Raw genomic sequence first — 19,245 nt, 5'->3', positions numbered from 1 at the left:
CCACACACCCCGGACATTTTCTCTTCCACTTTCTTCTGTCAGGAAAAGGGCACAAAAGTCTGATGTCGCGTACCAACCGACTCAAGAGCAGCTTCTTCCCTGCTACTGTCAGACTTTTGAATGGACCTATCTTGCATTAAGTTGATCCTTTCTACAACCTAGCTATGACTGTAACACTACATTCTACACTGTCTCATTTCCTTCTTTATGAATGGTATGCTTTGTCTGTACACACACAAGAAACAATACTGTATGCTAATACATATGACAATAAATCAAATCACACCATATGGAATTCTCATTTTGTTTACATTTATTATGTTACAATAACATAACTGCTCTCAGTGGAACTATTGTTTAATACCTCTCCTGGAAGGGCCAGCTGTATTTCATCTTTGACTGAAGCTTCACAAAATGTCATGAAAAATAAATCACATCCATTTTATGAAATCAGAATACATGTTTGAAATGAGAAATATTTATTATTCATATAGAGGTGGCTTCTATAGCAACAGCCCTTGTCAGTGCTCTCCATAACCCTATATTAGCTTCAAATTTATTTTCATGCCAAAAGATTTCTTCCAATATGATGATCTTGATTTTGGCAGCTACAGAAGGAAAGTTACTCCCTCTGGTGGCTGGAGATTGCTAGCCCATTCCCATGTGGGCAAGGCCATGTTGCACTGGAGATTGTACAGCTCCATTTTGTACTTAAAGTAAAGCTCAACTTTTTTCACCTAAATACTGTTGATATTGTGATCCAGTTTGTGCGCCTACTGAAGGTAAACGGTCTGTTTTCTAATCATAGAACTAAGATTAGAGATACTTCAGGAAATACTAACTTAAAGCTCGGCCTATATCAAAGGTTCAGTTTGATTCTCTCTGAGGACAGATTCGTTAATTAGTAACTGGAGATTAAGCCAGTTTGTTGTTTTATAATTGGTTTTGTCTCAATAGAATAATCAGTCTACACTCAGAAGATGGGACAAAAATCCCACGTGCGAACATGCATTGGCTGGATTATTGTATCCCCATTGACCAGAAACTCAACTGGACTCACCACATAAATAAAGTGGCTACAAGAGCAGGTCAGAGGCTAGGAATACTGCAGCGAGTAACTCACCTGACTCCCCAAAACCTATCCACCATCTACAAGTTACAAGTCAGGAGAGTGATGGAATACCCCTCCCCACTTGTCTGGATGGGTGCAGCTTCAACAAAACTCAAGTAGTTTGACAACATCCAGGACAAAGCAGTCCACTTGATTGACACCGCATCTTCAAACATTCACTCCTTTCACCACTGATGTTCAGTGCAGCACTGCAGCAATTCACCAAAGATTCTTAGAAAGCACCTTCATAACTCGCGACCACTTCCATCTCTAAGGACAAGGGCAGCAAATACTTGGGAATACCAACACCTGCAAGTTCCCCTCCAAGCCACTCACCATCCTGACTTGGAAATACATCCATTGTTCCTTTACTGTCTTGGGTCAAAACCCTGGAATTCCCTCCCGAATAGCATTGTGGGTCAGTCCACAGAACATGGACTGCAGCGATTCAAAAAGGCAGCTCACCACCACCTTCTCAAGCACAACTAGGGATGGGTAATAATTGCTGACCAGCCAGTGACACCCATGTGCCACAAATGAATTAAAAAAAGCACAGATAAGAGATTTTAATTATTACAGCCTTGGATCCCATTAATATATAGCTGATTAGACTGATCTCACTGACAATGTTCCCCAATTTGCCTGTATAGTGTGTAAAATGATGTGAAGATGCTGGCTTTGGACTGGGATAAACACAGTAAGAAGTCAAACAACACTAGGTTAAAGTCTAACAGGTTTATTTAGTAGCAAAAGCCACTAGCTTTCAGAGCACTGCTCCTTCATCAGACAAGTGGGAGTTCTGTTCACAAACAGGGCATATAAAGACATAAACTCAATTTACAAGATAATGGTTGGAATGTGAGTTTTTACAGGTAATCAAATCTTAAAAGGTACAGAGAATGTGAGTGGAGAGAGCGTTAAGCACAGGTTAAAGAGATGTGTATTGTCTCCAGCCAGACGGTTAGTGAGATTTTGCAAGCCGAGGCAAGTCCCGGGGGTTACAAATAGTGCAACATGAACCCAAGATCCCGGTTGAGGCCATCCTCATGTGTGCAGAACTTGGCTATCAGTCTCTGCTCAGTGACTGTGTTGTTGTGTGTCGTGAAGGCTGCCTTGGAGAACGCTTACCCGAAGATCAGAGGCCGAATGCCCATGACCGCTGAAGTGCTACCCAACAGGAAGAGAACACTCTTGCCCGATGATTTGTCAAGTGGTGATCATTCATCCATTGTCATAGCATCTGCCTCGGGACATCCTTTCCTGCAGCATTATCAGATAGACAACATTGGCTGAGTTGCAAGAGTATGTACTTTGTGAATGGTGTTCTCACGTAAGATGATGGCGTCGTGTCGATGATCTGGCATGTCTTGCAGAGGTTGTTGTGGCATCGTGGTCACTGTTCTCCTGAAGGCTGGGTAGTTTGCTGCTGACAATCTGAGCAGATGAGGAGGATCGCAACAGACACCTCCAGACGCTTAAAGATGCCCTCATTAGTATAGGATTTGGTGCTCGACTCATCGATTGACAGTTCCGACACACCACAGCAAAAACCACACCGATCTCCTCAGAAGACAAACACGGGACATGGCGGACAGACTGCCCTTAGTCGTCCAGTACTTCCCCGGAGCGGAGAAACTATGACATCTTCTCCGGAGCCTTCAACATGTCGTTGATGAAGATGAACATCTCGCCAAGGCCATCCCCATACTCTTACTTCTTGCCTTCAAACAACCTCAAACAGACCATTGTCCGTAGCAAACTACCCAGCCTTCAGGAGAACAGTGACCAAGACACCACACAACCCTATCATGGCAACCTCTGCAAGGCATGCCAGATCACTGACATGGATGCCATCATTTCATGTGAGAACACTATGCAGCAGATACCCGGTACATACTCTTGCAACTCGGCCAATGTTGTCTATCTGATACGCTGCAGGAAATGATGTCCTAGTGCATGGTACATTGGGGAGTCCATGCAGACGCTACGACAACGGATGAATGAACATCGCTCGACAATCACCAGGCAAGAGTGTTCTCTTCCTATTGGGGAACACTTCAGCGGTCACGGACATTCAGCCTCTGATCTTCGGATAAGCGTTCTCCAAGGCGGCACGACAGCGCAGAGTCGCTGAGCAGACACTGATAGCCAAGTTCCACATACATGAGGACGGCCTCAACCGGGATCTTGGATTCATGTCACACTATCTGTAACCCCCATGACTTACCTGGACTTGCAAAATCTCACTAACTGTCCTGTCTGGAGACAATACACATCTCTAACCAGTGCTTAACCCTCTCTCCATTCACATTGTCTGTACCTTTAAGACTTGATTACCTGTAAAGACTCGCATTCCAACCATTATTTTATAAACTGAGTTTGTGTCTTTATATGCCCTGTTTGTGAACTGAAATCCCACTCAACTGATGAAGGAGCAGCACTCTGAAAGCTAGTGGCTTGTGCTACCAAATAAACGGTTTGGACTTTAATCTGGTGCGGTGAGACTTCCTAGCGTGTAAAAACCAATATTTTTCACTATATACCAATATATGTGACAATAATAAATCAAATAACTGACTATCTTAAGAACATGTTCACTTAATAGGTAACTTATTAAGCCAATTAAGGTGTTTGTTAAGGCCATGATCCACCAACCACTCCCCTGCCTCCACTCACCCCCACGCCCCTCTCCTGCCATCTTCCCTACCCCTCGCAGTGACTAAATACAAAGGTGGCAGCTTCCTGGCGGTAGATGGGGGGGGGGGTGGGGGGAGTATGCGATGGGATCACCATTCTGGGTGATGAAAATGACAAATTGCAGAATTGGTCTGAAGTCTCTGGGAATTGAACATCAATCCCCAGAATGCTGCTGTGTACAGATAAATCATAAGGATATTAAATAAGAGACATTGTTAAAATGTTTCTCCTTACCAGACATTAAGAAGATTAATTACTGCAGATGCAGATGCTGGAAATCGGAAACAAAAACAGAAAATGCTAGAAAAACCCATGAGAAACTGGATAAAGTTTAGATTCATTTGGATCTGAAACATTAACTGTTTTTCCACAGATGCTGCCAGACATGCTGAGTTCATGTAGGATTTTCAGTTTTTGTTTTGTGCTAAAAAATATTTACAGTGGAGGTGTGGGTTATCACTGCTGCCTCGCAGTGTCAGGACCCAGGTTCGATTTCAGACTTGGGTGACTGTGTGCAGAATTTGTATGTTTTCCCCATGTCTGTGTGGGTTTCCTCCCACACTCCAAATATGTGTAGGTTAGATAGATTAACCATGCTAAATGCATAGGAGATGGGGGAGAGGGGTGAGCATGGGTAAAATGCTCTTTCGGAGAGACAGTGCAGACTCAATGGGCCAAATGGCCACTTTCTGCACTACAGGGATTCTATGATTTTTTTCCTCCATCTTAAAAGTTACAAAGCCAATGCTCAGAGTGGACCGGGCAGACCCAAATCCATTCCTTGTTTGCTCCAAAACCAAATTGAATATCCAATTCATGGTCCCCACAAGAAAGACAAACAAGATCTAAACTAAAAAGATAAGGTACTGCACCCCATCCTAGACCTGATCTGACACCTGATCCCAGCCAAAAGGCTGAGAAGCTATAGGTGCTGTTTGGCTGACAATCATGCATTATCCAGTTGTGTAATGAGTCTCTTTGTTTTCCAATTGATGTAGGAAGGCTGTGGGTAAAAGGGATGGGTGTGTTGGCTAATTGATGACTGGAGCTTAGGGATTAAATGAAACCTCCAGGAATACATTTAATCAAAATTGGCAAATCCCAGTCACAGCCCAGCCAGTGGAGGGAGAGGGTTCCTCCAGCGCCAGGAGTCCTGCCTGTCATCCTCAGTTTGGATGGTGAGCTCTGGACAATTCTGGATTTGACCCTGATGTACATCCCATTCCTTCCAGCAACTGGCAATATTTTTCATGTCAACCAAATAAACCAAACTCAGGGACAAAGCAAGACGGGCAGCCCACCATGATATACATCCCCACTCCAATAAAAATCCAGGCAGGAATTTAATCAGAGGTTAACAAAGAACAAAGAAAATTACAGCACAGGAACAGGCCCTTCAACTCTCCAAGCCTGCACCGACCATGCTGCCCGACTGACATAAAATCCCCTACCCTCCCGACGACCATATCCCTCTATTTCCATTCTATTCACGTATTTGTCAATACACCCCTTAAAAGTCACCACCATATCCGCTTCCACTACCTCCAACAAGTTCCAGGCACTCAATGTGTAAAAAATCTGCCACGTACATTTCCTCTAAACCTTGCCCCTCACACCTTAAACTCGTGCGCCCTATTAATTGACTCTTCCACCCTGGGAAAAAGCTTCTGACTATCCAGTCTGTCCATGCCTCTCATAATCTTGTAGACTTCTATCTGGTTGCCCCTCAACCTCTGTCGTTCCATTGAAAACATACCAAGTTTCTCCAACCTCTCCTCATAGATAATGCCCTCCATACCAGGCAACATCCTGGTAAATCTTTTCTGTACCCTCGCCAAAGCCTCCACATCCTTCTGGTAGTGTGGCGACCAGAACTGAACACTATATTCCGAGTGTGGCCTAACTAAGATTCTATAAAGCTGCAACATAGCTTGCCAATTTTTAAACCCAATGCCCCTGTCAATGAAGGCAAGCATGCCGTGTGCCTTCTTAACTACCTTCTCCACCTGCATTGCCTCTTTCAGTGACTTGTGTACCTATACACCCAGATCTCTTTGCTATTAATACTCTTAAGCGTTCTGTCATTTACTATATATTTCTTATCTGTATTAAGCCTTCCAAAATGCATTACCTTACATTTGTCCGGATTAAACTCCATCTGCCATCTCTCTGCCCAAGTCTCCAAATGATCTATATCCTGCTCTATGGCCCTCATTGCTATCTGCAAATCCACCAACCTTTGTTTTGTCCGCAAACTTACTAAGCAAACCAGTTCCATTTTCCCCCAAATCACTTAATATATATTACAAACAGCAAAGGTCCCAGCACTGATCCCTGAGGAACGCAATTTGTCACAGCCCTCCATTCAGAAACACACCTTTCCATTGCTACCCTCTGTCTTCTTTGACCGAGCCAGTTTTGTATCCACCTTGCCAGCTCGCCTCTGATCCCATGTGACTTCACCTTGTGCACTAGTCTGCCATGAGGGACCTTGTCAAAGACCTTACTTAAGTCCGTGTAGACAACATCCACTGCCTTACCCTCATCAGTCATCTTGTCACTTCATCAAAAAACTCGAACAAGTTTGTGAGACATGACTTCCCTTTCACAAAACCGTGTTGCCTCTCATTAATACGTTCACTTATTTCCAAGTGGGAATAAATCCTGTCTCGAAGAATCCTCTCCAATAATTTCCCGACCACTGGCGTAAGGCTCACCGGCCTGTAGTTACTTGGATTATTCTTGCTACCCTTCTTAAACAAAGGAACAACACTGGCTATTCTCTAATCCTCTGGGACCCCCTCTGTAGCCAGTGAGCTTACAAAGATTTTTCTCTCAAGGCCCCATCAATTTCCTCCCTTGCCTCTCCCAGTATTCTGGGGTATATTCCGTCAGGCCCTGGGGACTTGTCTCCATTAATTTTTTTCAAGAACTCCAATACCTCCTCTTTTTTGATCTCAACATGACTCAAACTACCTACACATCCTTTCCCAGACTCATCATCCATCAAGTCCTTCTCTTTGGTGAATACTGATGCAAAGTATTCATTTAATACTTTGCCCATTTCATCTGGCTCCACAAGTAGATTCCCTTCCTTGTCCTTGAGTTGGCCAACCCTCTCCCTGGCCAACCTCGTGCTCCATACATAAGTATAAAAAGCCTTGGGATTTTTCTTAATCTTGCTGGCCAATGCTTTTTCATGACCCTTTTAACCCTCCTTACTCCTTGCTTATGTTTCTTTCTACTTTCCTTGTATTCCACATTTGCTTCGTGTGTTCCCAACCTCTTAGCCTTGACAAATGCTTCCTTTTTCTCTTTGACTGGGCTCTCAATATCTCTTGTTATCCAAGGTTTTCAAACCTTGCCATACTTATCCTTCATCCTTACAGGAATGTGTCAGGCCTGAATCCCTATCAACTTACACTTAAAGCCTCCCACATGCCAGATGTTGATTTGCCCTCAAACATCTGCCCCCAATCTACATTCTTCAGTTCCTGCCTAACATTATTGTAATTAGCGTTCCTCCAATTTAGCACCTTAACTTGAGGACTACGCTTATCTTTATCCATCAGTACCTTAAAGCTTACTGAATTGTGGTCACTGTTCCCGAACTGCTCCCGTACTGAAACATTGACCACCTGGTCAGACTCATTCCCCAATACCAGGTCCAGTATGGCCCCTTCCCTAGTTGTACTATCTACATACTGTCTCAGGAAATCCTCCTGGATGCTCCTTACAAACTCTGCCCCATCCACACCCCTAGCAAGTCCCAGTCAATATATGGGAAGTAAAAATTTCCCACACAACAACCCTGTTACTTTTACACCTTGCCAAAATCTGCCACTCACATCTGTTCCTTTATCTCCCACTGGCAGTTGTGTGGCCTAAAATAAAGCCCCAACATTGTGACGACACCTTTCCTATTCCTGAGCTCAACCCATATTGCCTCGCTGTATGAACCCTCTGAGATGTCCTCCCGGAATACAGCTGTGATATTCTCATTAACCAATAGTGCAATTTCCCCACCCCTTTTACATCCCCCTCTAACCCACCTGAAACATCTGTATCCTGGGACATTAAGCTGCCAATCCTGTCCTTCCCTTGACCAAGTCTCTGTAATAGCAACAACATCATAGTTCCTCATACTAATCCAAGCTCTAAGCCTTACTTATCACATTTCTCACATTGAAACAAATGCACTTCAGTCCACCAGACCCTCTTTGATTAGCAACCCCCTCCCTGCCTGCTGTTTCTCTGAGTCTTACTGGCCCTACTCTCTGGTTCCCCTTCAGCTAATTCACATTTGCTTTGGTTCCCACCCCCGTGCCAAACTAGTTTAACTCCTTCCGTGTGACACTAGCAAATCTCCCGGCCAGAATATTTGTGCTCTTCCAGTTTAGATGCAACCCATCCTTTTTGCACAGGTCCCATCTGCCATGGAAGAGACTCCAATGGTTCAGATATCTGAAACTTCCCTAATACACCAGCTGTTTAGCTACGTGTTGAGTTGCATTATCCTAGCCTCACTATTCCTAGCCTCACTAGGATTACAACCCTAGAGGTCCTGCTTTTTAACTTTCTATATAAATTGCTGCTGCAGGGCCTCATCGCCCTTCCTGCCTATATCATTAGTACCAATACGTACCACAACCTCTGGCTGTTCACCCTCTCCCTTCAGGATACTTTCTGTCTGTTCAGAGACATCCTGGACCCTGGCACCAGGGAGGCAACATACCATCCTGGAATTTCTTTCACGTCCACAGAAACACCTGTCTGCATGCCTAACTATCCAGTCCCCTATAACTATTGCTCTAGTCCTCTTTGTCCCTCCGTGCTTAATGACAGAGCCAGCCATGGTGCCGCTGCTTTGGCTGCTGCTGCTGTTATCCTGATAAGCCATCTCCCCCAGTAGTATCCAAAACGGTAGACGTGTTAGAGAGGGTGATGACCACAGGGGATTCCTGCACTGACTACCTGCCCCTTTTGGCAGTCACCTATCTATCTACCTGCACCTTTGGTGTGACCATGTCTCTAAAGTTCCTATCAATGACACTTTCTGCCTCCTTCATGCTCCTAAGTGCATCCAGCTGCTGCTCCAACCTATCCATGCACTCTGTAAGGAGCTGCAATTGGGTGCATTTCCTGTAGACACGGCCGTCTGAGACATTAGAACCTTCACAGATCTCCCACATCTCACAAGTGCAGCACTTAACCCTAATGACCGACGTTTCGAGGACCAATTAAATTATTTGAGAAAATTTATAAAACACTTCCTTTCACTTTTACCTTCTCACAGTGGCTTTATTTTTGTTTATATATTCAATTCAATCCAATCAAAGTCCAATTCAGAGTGTCAGCAAGTGAGATATTCCTGATCCACTTGGCCTTTTGGCTAAGATCAAGTGTAGTATCGACATGCTGTAGTTGGTTGAAGTCATTAGGTTACATTTCAGCTTCATTTGAAGCAATTTTTAAAAAGTGGCATCTCGGCCTTGGAGGAGGTGCGATGCCTACTCCAATCAGCTTGGATCATGTAGATCAAGCCCAAGACAGTGGCTTTTTTTTTCAAAAATATACTTTATTCATAAAAAAAACTCTCAAATAAGCCATTGCAAAACGACAGATCGGATAATTACAAACAGTGCAAAATAGATAGTCATTTTTACAATACTTTACTAAGCTTATTTACAAGGCATTACGTTCATTACATTTCAGTACTTGAAACTATATACATTCAGTAGGTTTTACTGTGTGCCGTTATTTCTCAGATTGGCACACAGTTACGCAGGCTGACGGTATTCTACAGTTCCCGGGCCCTCTGTCTGCCCCCGCCAAAGGCCTTACAGTGTGGCCTTTCCCCATTGTGCCTTTGTAGCGGCTGCTCCAAGCTTGAGCGCGTCCCTCAGTCCATAGTCCTGGACCTTGGAATGTGCCAGTCTGCAACACTCGGTTGAGGACAGTTCTTTCAGCTGGAAGATCAGCAAGTTTCGGGCGGACCAAAGTGCGTCCTTCACCGAGTTGATGACCCTCCAGCAGCAGTTGATATTTGTCTCGGTGTGCGTCCCTGGAAACAGCCTGTAGAGCACAGAGTCCTGCGTCACCGAGCTGTTGGGGACGAACCTCGACAAATACCACTGCATCTCACTCCAGACCTTCTTTGCAAAGGCACATTCCACAAGGAGGTGTGTGACCGTCTCATCAGCCCCGCAGCCGCTTCGAGGGCAGTGTGAGGTGCTGTTGAGACCTCGAGCGTGGATAAAGGATCTGACGGGGAGTGCCCTTCTCACCACCAGCCAAGCCAGATCTTGGTACTTGTTTGTCAGTTCTGGTGATGAGGTGTTCTGCCAGATGACACTGACAGTCTGCTCAGGGAACCATCTAACAGGATCCGCCGTCTCCTTTTCTCTCAGGGTCCCAAGGACAGTACGCGCTGACCACTGCTTAATCGCCGTGTGGTCAAAGGTGTGTTTGTGGAAACATTTCTCCATGAGGGACAGGTGCTGCGGGACGGTCCAACTACTCGGAGCGTTCCGTGGCAGTGTGGCCAGACCCATCCTCCGCAACACTCGGGACAGGTAGAACCTCAAAACAAAGTGGCACTTGTTATTAGCGTACCGAGGATCTACGCACAGCTTGATGCAGCCGCACACAAAGGTGGCCATCAGAATGAGGGCGGCATTGGGAACATTTTTCCCTCCGTTCTCTGGAGATTTGTGCATCGCCTCCCTCTGGGCATGATCCATCTTTGATCTCCAGATAAACCTGAAGATGGCCAGCGTCACTGCTGCAGCGCAGGGATAGGCCACACCTGCGCCACGTACAACAACACGGACAGTACCTCTCACCAGATGATTAGGCTTTTTTTGGTGATAGAGAAGGAGAGTTGCTCCCACAAGCCCAATTTTTGCCTCACTTTTGTGATGCACTCGTCCCAGTTTTTGGCGCAAGCCCCTGCCGCTCCAAACCATATCCCCAGCACCTTCAGGTAATCTGCCCTGACGGTGAAGGGGACAAAGGATTTGTCAGCCCAGTTCCCAAAGAACATGGCCTCGCTCTTACCCTGGTTGACTTTGGCTCCCGAGGCCAGCTCGAACTCCTCCCAGACCTGGAGGAGCCTGCGAACAGACGAGGGGTCCGAGCAGAAGACAGCCACGTCATCCACGTCATCCACATACAGGGAGGCTTTGACCTGCGTGCCTCCGCAGCCTGGGATTGTCACCCCTTTGATCCCTGGGTTGCTTCTGAGGGCCGGGGCAAAGGGTTCAATGCAACACACAAAAAGGACGGAGGAGAGAGGGCAGCCCTGTCTGACTCCAGACCTGATTTGAAACCTCTCTGATTCCCACCCATTGATTGAAACTGAGCTACTGATGTCTGTGTAGAGCAGCCGGATCCAATAGCGGATTCCCTTCCCAAAGCCCATTTTGGAGAGCACATCCATCATGTAGCTGTGCGATATTCTGTCAAACGCCTTCTCCTGGTCTAGGCTGATGAGGCACGTATCCACTTGCCTGTCCTGCCCGTAGGCAATCGTATCCCTGAGTAGCGCGAGGTATCAGAGATCTTCCTGCCGGGTACAGCACAGGTTTGATCAGGATGGATCACTGACCCCAGAGCAGACTGGACCCGGTTGGCGATGACTTTGGCCAGAAGTTTATAATCCACATTCAATAGTGAAATGGGTCGCCAATTTCGAATTTCTTCCCTTTCCCCCTTCTGCTTGGAGATGAGGGTAATGATGCCTTTCCTCATGGATTCTGACATCCTGCCTTCCAGGTCGACCTTGAGTGGTCAGAGGAGGAGTGAGGGAGGGAAATGCTAATGTAGTGTTTCAGGTTTACCGCTCCTTGACACCAGATCTCCTCCTCTGTGGTGGATGTTGCTGGTCTGACTTCTCCCAGAATGCACCAGTGAAGTCCCTTCTGCCCAATTCTGACCCCTGACTGGTACATATCGGATTGGCCATGGACACAGTGAGGAGCTGGTGACCTGAGTATTTATCAATGAAAGGAGGGAATGTGGTTGTTCTATGAGTTTAATCTGGTTTGTGTCCCAGCTCTGGGATGATTGTTTCACTCGGTTTATTTGGGTTTAATGATGTTTAAGTTTCTCTGGGTGAGATGTAAATTTTAACCCTGTCTCTCTCTCACACACAGATGTACATGAGGAAGTCCAGGTCTATGTGGTTCAGGACGGTTTTCCGGATAAACAGTTTGATCTGGAGGTGGACGGGGATGAGGTTCTCTACATGGATTTTAAACTGAAGAAGGAGGTGGGGCGGCTTCCCGAGTTCCAGCACCTCGCAATGCGGGGAGGAGAGGAGGCAATCTCAGCTCAAATCGCCGTCCAGAAACAGAATTTAAAAGTTTTGAAGGACCGCTGGAACGGAACCGCGGAACCGAGAGGTGAGTGCCCGGGTTCACCCCCCTGAGCCCCGGGGACCGGGACTGGATTCAGTCCCGCGGCTCCTCCCCAGTCCGGGACACAGCCCAGTCTCCCAGGCGCTGATACAATATGGAAATCAGTCCCATTACCCGGACACACCCCAGGGGGGTTTACAGCAGCTCCCCAGTAAAGGCTGGGGCTAAAGGAAAGACCATTGAGGCTCTCTGTTCCTCCTTTGGGAGATCAGGAACAAGGCGGTGTCCCTGGGCAGTGCCACCCTGCCACTGGGCATCAGCAAGGATGTTGGATCAGAGCTCACTGAGGTCAGGGCTGAGTGGAGGGGGCAGTCTGGCAGGCCAGTGATTTGGTGGTTGGGGATGGGAAAGAGGTCAGTACACATATGCCACTCTCTGCACTGGGATCAGAACATGCACAGTGGCTCACTCAGTGCTATACTGCCAGCCTCATATTACAGAAAAGAAAATGCTGGGAATCTAAAACACCCCAAGGTAGATATATCCCTGGGACCTGATGAAATGTATCCCAGGATTTTGCATGAGGTTAGGGAGGAAATTGTGGGCCCCCGAGCGGTGATATCTGAGTCATCAGCAGCTATAGGTAAGGTGCCTGAAGATTGGAAGCTGGCAAATGCTGTGCCTTTGTTTAAGAAGGGCTGCAGGGAAAAACCTGGACACTACAGCCTGGTGAGCCTAACATTTTAATGGGTAAGTTGTTAGAAGGTATGCTGAGAAGATCTACAGGTGTTTAGAGAGGCAAGAACTAATTAGGGACTGTCGCGGGAATTTCTCTTTTAAAATGGTGGCAGATTTCTAAAAACTCAGATTCTATTTGAAAAACTCGCAAAAGGCAAAGTCTCTGTTCAAAAGGTGTAACCAAAATTTATTTAAGCACAAAAAAAATACACAGGCAGACGATACATTATCCTATGGCTGTGGGAAGACTTCAGGGTCAGATGGCCCAGATTCAGCATTATGAGACCACTCCAAAGATCTGATACATTCAGCCAAATTATAGAACAACTGTATTCTATTATCTAAGATACACCCCTTCATTAGCTTAGATTCAATTTCATTTAGTGTTAACATGTCAGTCCAATACAATACAGATTATCTCAGCAATATGCCACTTGATACAATAATATTTGATTTGTCCATTTAATTCCAGACCTCTTCCCACTTGGCTAAGCCTATTTTTTGGTTGCTATGTTGCTAGAGACCTTCTGTAACTAAATCTTTCCCATAGGCACACTGCATGTCTTACAGATATCTCTATCTCTCTGGGCCCTTAGAAAGACCCTGTTTTATGCCTGGACTACTGTTAACATTAACTCGTTAGAATCATTGGCTTGATGACAGAAGATGGTTGGAGAGGGTTTTTTTCAAACTGGAGGCCTACGACCAGCGGTGTGCCTCAGGGATCGGTGCTACTTTCACTGTAATTTGTCATTTATGTCAATGATTTGGATGAGAATATAGGAGGCATGGTTAGTAAGTTTGCGGATGACACCAAGATTGGGGGCATAGTGAAGAAGGTTATCTAGAATTGCAATGGGATCTTGATCAATGGGCTGATGACTGCCAGATGGAGTTTAATTTAGATAAATGCGAGGTGGTGATGTATTTTGATAGACCGAACCAGTGCAGGACTTACTCAGTTAATAGTAAGGCACTGGGGAGAGTTATAGAACAAAGATTTATGGATGCAGGTTCATAGCTCCTTGAAAATGGGTCACAGGTCGTGAAGAAGGCATTTGGCATGCTTGGTTTTAGAACATTGAATCCTGGAATTGGGACGTCTTGAAGTTGTACAAGACATCGGTAAGGTCACACTTGGAATATTGTGTACACTTCTGGTCACCCTATTAGAGAAAGGATCTTAAACTAGAAAGAGTATAGGAAAGATTTACTAGGATGCTACTGGGACTTGATAGTTTGAGTTATGAGGAGTGGCTGGATAGACTGGGACAATTTTCCCTGGCGCGCAGGAGGCTGAGGGGGTAATCTTATAGAGATCCATGAAATAATGAGGGCATAGATGAGGTAGATAGTCAATATCTTTTCCCAAAGATAGGGGGTCTAAAACTAGAAAGCATAAGTTTAAGGTGAGAGGGGAGAGATACAAAAGGATCCAGAGGGGCAATTTTTTCACACAGAGGGTGATAAATGTTTGGAACGAGCTGCCAGAAGCAGTAATCGAGACAGATATAATTTTGTCTTTTAAAAAGCATTTAAACAGTTACAGGGTTAAGATGGGTATAGAAGGATTATGGGCCAAATGTGGGCAATTAGGACTAGTGGTTAAAAACTGGGCGGCATGGACATGTTGGGCCGAAGGGTCTGTTTCCATGCTGTAAATCTTTACAACCCTCCAGTGAGATGAGGTCTCCCCCCCACCACCAATTACTGCCATGAATCCCCCTGAGACACTCTGCATGGAATTTTGCAATTCCAGCTACCATGAACATGGGAGAGTGGCTGTTGTTTTTGGGTGAGTTTTTACTAACAATTTTATGCAGATAGTGCTTGAAGAAAAATGGGCTAGACTATTTCTAGCTACTGGAAGCAGTGGGTGGGTCGGTCTTAAGTTGCCAGCCAGCCTGATCAGGCAGCAAAAGAGCTATTATGTATGTGCAGATCTCTGTGACTGCATGTGCGTGATTGCAACAGCAGAGGCCTGACAGAGAAAAGGAAAGCCATCAGCCCTCTAATGCTGCAGATGGTATCAAAGAATCCCCCTACCCAATCGCGAGCCCCACACCACCTGAAAATATAGCCTTCGCTGCCCCATTTTACTGCCCCCCCCACCGCACCGATCATAGGCAGAGCAGTAGTGAGCTCTACCCCCCCCCACCTCACTGAGTGCCTGCAGAGCAGCAACAGAACCACCCCCCCCTTCCTTCACAGATCAATGGCCTCTGGTTCTACCGGTAAGGGCAACATGACTGTTTCCCATTCATTGGGGACAGGTGTTTTTCTCAGGAAGAACTTCTTCTGGCAAGGCCATAAAGTGATCCTGGACAATTGAGCGCCAGGCTTATTAAACAGACGCAAAGTGCTACTTAAGTACATTTAAATAATTATTCAACCTCTTGCTGGAAATGGGTGAGAGACTGACCGTGCTGGAAATCTGGTGCCAGTAAGATTGCAAGAGCTGAGAAAATCAGGCATGATCCTGGCTTCTTTGTTCTTGTGCAATTTTACTGGTTCACTCCATCCATTGATGGGTGGAGTGATCCGGTAAAACTGCAGCCTCTGTTTCGCGGTGTTGGAGATTTGCTCTGGCAAGTATGATCCACAAACAGGTGGGAAATACTCTTGTTTCTTACCCTTTGGGCACTTAGCTGTGTTTTGAGAGAATCCTGGCCTTGATCCCATTGGGGGTTTGTAACTAGGAGCAGGTTTCTGGGGAATATTGAAAATGATCATTTTTAGTGGGATGTCTTTATCACAGTGACTCCAGAGATCAAACCCTATTACCATATATATATAAACCATTTAACAACTGTATTTATCCAACATCCACTTTTCAAAAAGAAAAATTGGATGCAAAAATTACAAGAATTTCTATTTATAAAGTACTCTGGTCATGTTATGCTTGATGTGGATATGCCGGCGATGGACTGGGGTAAACGCAGTAAAAAGTCTGGTGTTGTCAGACTTTTTACCATGTTATGCTTCAGTATACAGGCCACACACGAGATCACGTCTGAAACATTGTGGACGGTATCTTTTATTTAAGGAAAGATATACCTGTATTGGAAGCTGTTCAGAAAAGTTTTACAAGATTAATAGCAGGAAAGGTTCAAAAGGCCATGCTGGAGTTTAGAAAAGTTTACGTGATTTGATCAAAGTTCTTAAGTTCCTGAAGGGTACTGACAGGGTGAATGTGGAAAAGATGTCTTGTCGAAGAACCAAGGATCACTGTTTAAAAGTAAAGGGTCACTCATTTAAGACAGATGAGGATAACTTTTCTCCTCAGGGCTGAGTGTGTCTAGAATTCTTCCTCAAAAGACAGTCGAAGCAGAATTAGATTCTTGACAATTATTGCGATAGGCAGGAATTGAAGTTGCAATCAGAGGGCTGATTGTCCCAGTCTGCTGCACTGCTCAAACAATGCAGTAGGCTGGGAGACATCAGTAGAGCCAGTTTTGCGGGCTTCCCTCCAGGCGTCACAGCCTCCGTGCATCTCCCAGCCTAAGATTTCCAGCGTTGTGGAGTTGATTGCAATATGGAAATCAGGATTTCCGTTTCAGTAGCAGGCCAGGACTGAAATTTCACTTGCACTTCAGCAAAGAGGACTTGGTGGAAATGAGTCTGGGAAGGGTGTGTAGATAGTTTGAGTCATGTTGAGATCAAAAAGAAGGAGGTATTGGGGTTCTTGTGAAACATTAAGGTAGACAAGTCCCCAGGGCCTGATGGGATATACCCCAGAATACTGAGAGACGCAAGGGAGGAAATTGCTGGGGCCTTGGGAGAAATCTTCGTATCCTCATTGGCTGCAGGGGAGGTCCCAGAGAATTGGAGAATAACCAATGTTGTTCCTTTTTAAGAAGGGTAGCAAGAATAATCCAGGTAATTACAGGACGGATCATCAGTGGTAGGGAAATTATTGGAGAGGATTCCTTGAGACAGGATTTACTACGACTTGGAAATAAGTGGACGTATTAGCGAGAAACAGCATTGTTTCACAAAACATTGTTTTGTGAAGGGGCAGTCATGTCTCACTAACTTGGCCTTTATAGTGAGGGGGATAGAATATAAAAGTAGGGAGGTCTTGCTGCAACTGTACAGGGCACTGGTGAGGCCGCAGCTGGAGTACTCTGTGCAGTTTTGGTCGCTGCACTTGTGGAAGGATATATTGGCCTTGGAGGGCGTGCAGAGGAGGTTCACTAGGCTGATACCGGAGATGAGGGGGTTGGACTATGAAGAGAGATTAAATAGACTGGGTCTGTACTCGTTGGAGTTTAGAAGGATGAGGGGGGATCTTATAGAGATATATAAGGTAATGGAGGGGATGGATAGGGTAGAGGTAGAGAGATTCTTCCCGCTCAGAAAGGACAGCAGGACTAGAGGGCCCAGACTCAAGATAAGGGGGGGAGCAGTTTAGAACGGAGTTGAGGAGGAACTTCTTCACTCAAAGGGTGGTGAATCTCTGGGATTCCCTGCCCGTTGAGGTGGTGGAGGCTGCCTCGCTAAATATATTTAAGACGCGGGTTGATAGGTTTTTGGTAGGCAAGGGGATTAAGGGTTATGGGGAGAAAGTGGGAAAGTGGAACTGAGCCACTTCAGATCAGCCATGATTTTATTGAATGGTGGGGCAGGCTTGAGGGGCTAGATGGCCTACTCCTGCTCCTATTTCTTATGTTCTTATGTTCTTAGAAAGGACAGCAGGACTAGAGGGCACAGCCTCAAGGTAAGGGGGGGTGCAGTTTAGATCAGAGTTGAAGAGGAACTTCTTCACTCAAAGGGTGGTGAATCTCTGGAATTCTCTGCCCATTGGAGTGGTGGAGGCTACCTCGCTAAATATATTTAAGTCACGGGTAGATAGGTTTTTGATAGACAAGGGGATTAAGGGTATGGGGAGAAAGCGGGAAAGTGGAACTGAGCCACTTCAGATCAGCCATGATCTTATTGAATGGCAGGGCAGACTCGAAGGGCTAGATGGCCTACTCCTGCCCCTATTTCTTATGTTCTTAACTTGATCGAGTTTTTCGAGGAAGTGACAAAGATGATTGAAGGTAGGGCAGTGGATGTTGTCCACATGGACTTCAGTAAGGCCTTTGACAGGGTCCCTCATGGCAGACTGGTGGAGAAGGTGAAGTTGCATGGGATCAGAGATGATTTGGCAAGGTGGATATAAAACTGGCTCGGTCAAAGAAGACAGAGGGTAGCAGTGGAAGGGTGCATTTCTGAATGGAGGGCTGTGACAAGTGGCATTCCTCAGGGATCAATGCTGGGATTTTTGCTGTTTGTAATATATATAAATGATTTGGATGAAAATATAACTGGTTTGATTAGTGAGTTTGCAGATGACACAAAGGTAGGTAGATTTGCGGATAGCGATGAGGACCATCAGAGGATACAGCAGGATATAGATTGATTGGAGACTTGGGCGGAGAGATGGCAGATGGAGATTAATCGGACAAATGTGAGCTAATGCATTTTGGAAGGTCTAATACAGATAGGAAATATACAGTAAATGGCAGAACCCTAAAGAGTATTGACAGGCAGAGGGATCTGGGTGTACAGGCACACAGGTCACTGAAAGTGGCAATGCAGGTGGAAAAGTAGTCAAGAAGGCATATGGCATGCTTGCTTTCATCAGCCGGGGTATTGAGTTTAAAAATTGGCAAATAATGTTGCAGCTTTATAGAACCTTAGTTAGGCCGCACTTGGAATATAGTGTTCAATTCTGGTCGCCACACTACCAGAAGGATGTGGAGGCTTTGGAGAGGGTACGGAAAAGATTTACCAAGATGTTGCCTGGTATGCAGGTCAGTAGCTGTGAGAAGAAGTTGGAGAGAAACTTGGTTTGTTCTCACTGGAATGACGGATGTTGAGGGGTGACCTGATAGAAGCCTACAAGATTATAAGGGGCATGGGCAGAGTGGATAGTCAAAGTTTTTTCCCAGGGTAGAAGAGTCAATTACTAGGGGACATAGATTTAATGTGCAAGGGGCAAGGTTTAAACAAGATGTACGAGGCAAGTCTTTTACATAGGGTGATGGGTGCCTGGAACTCGCTGCCGGGGAATATAGTGGAAGCGAATATGATGGTGACATTTAAAGGGTGTCTTGACAAATACATGAATAGGATGGGAATAGAGGGATATGGTCCTCGGAAGGGTAGGGGATCTTAGTTCAGTTGGGCAGCATGGTTGGTGCAGGCTTGGAGGGCTGAAGGGCCTGTTCCTGTGCTGTAATTTTGTTTGTTCTTTATACAACAAGTGGAAACCATCGTTTGTAAGGAATGTGAGGATGTGCGGAGGATGAGACAAGAGGCTTTAAAAATCTAAACTCTTTCTTTAGTTAT

The 19,245-nt window shown here is 45.6% G+C and overlaps 1 protein-coding gene across 1 annotated transcript in view; it reads left to right on the top strand.

Annotated features, from left to right (window-relative positions):
- Window positions 1-19,245, top strand: part of LOC145348094 (H-2 class II histocompatibility antigen, A-U alpha chain-like) — a 76,934-nt gene that overhangs the window by 7,512 nt on the left and 50,177 nt on the right. Inside the window, exon 2 of the mRNA XM_080196236.1 lies at window positions 11,965-12,213. Within this exon, the coding sequence (XP_080052362.1) occupies window positions 11,965-12,213 (249 nt within the window). The remainder of the gene's footprint in view (window positions 1-11,964; window positions 12,214-19,245) is intronic.

The sequence above is a fragment of the Carcharhinus amblyrhynchos genome, chromosome 9 (genome assembly GCF_965287045.1).
Source record: "Carcharhinus amblyrhynchos chromosome 9, sCarAmb.v2.hapA, whole genome shotgun sequence".
NCBI classification, from domain to species: domain Eukaryota; kingdom Metazoa; phylum Chordata; class Chondrichthyes; order Carcharhiniformes; family Carcharhinidae; genus Carcharhinus; species Carcharhinus amblyrhynchos.
Note: the sequence above shows the minus strand (reverse complement) of the source record. Positions and strands in the feature narration are given on the sequence as shown.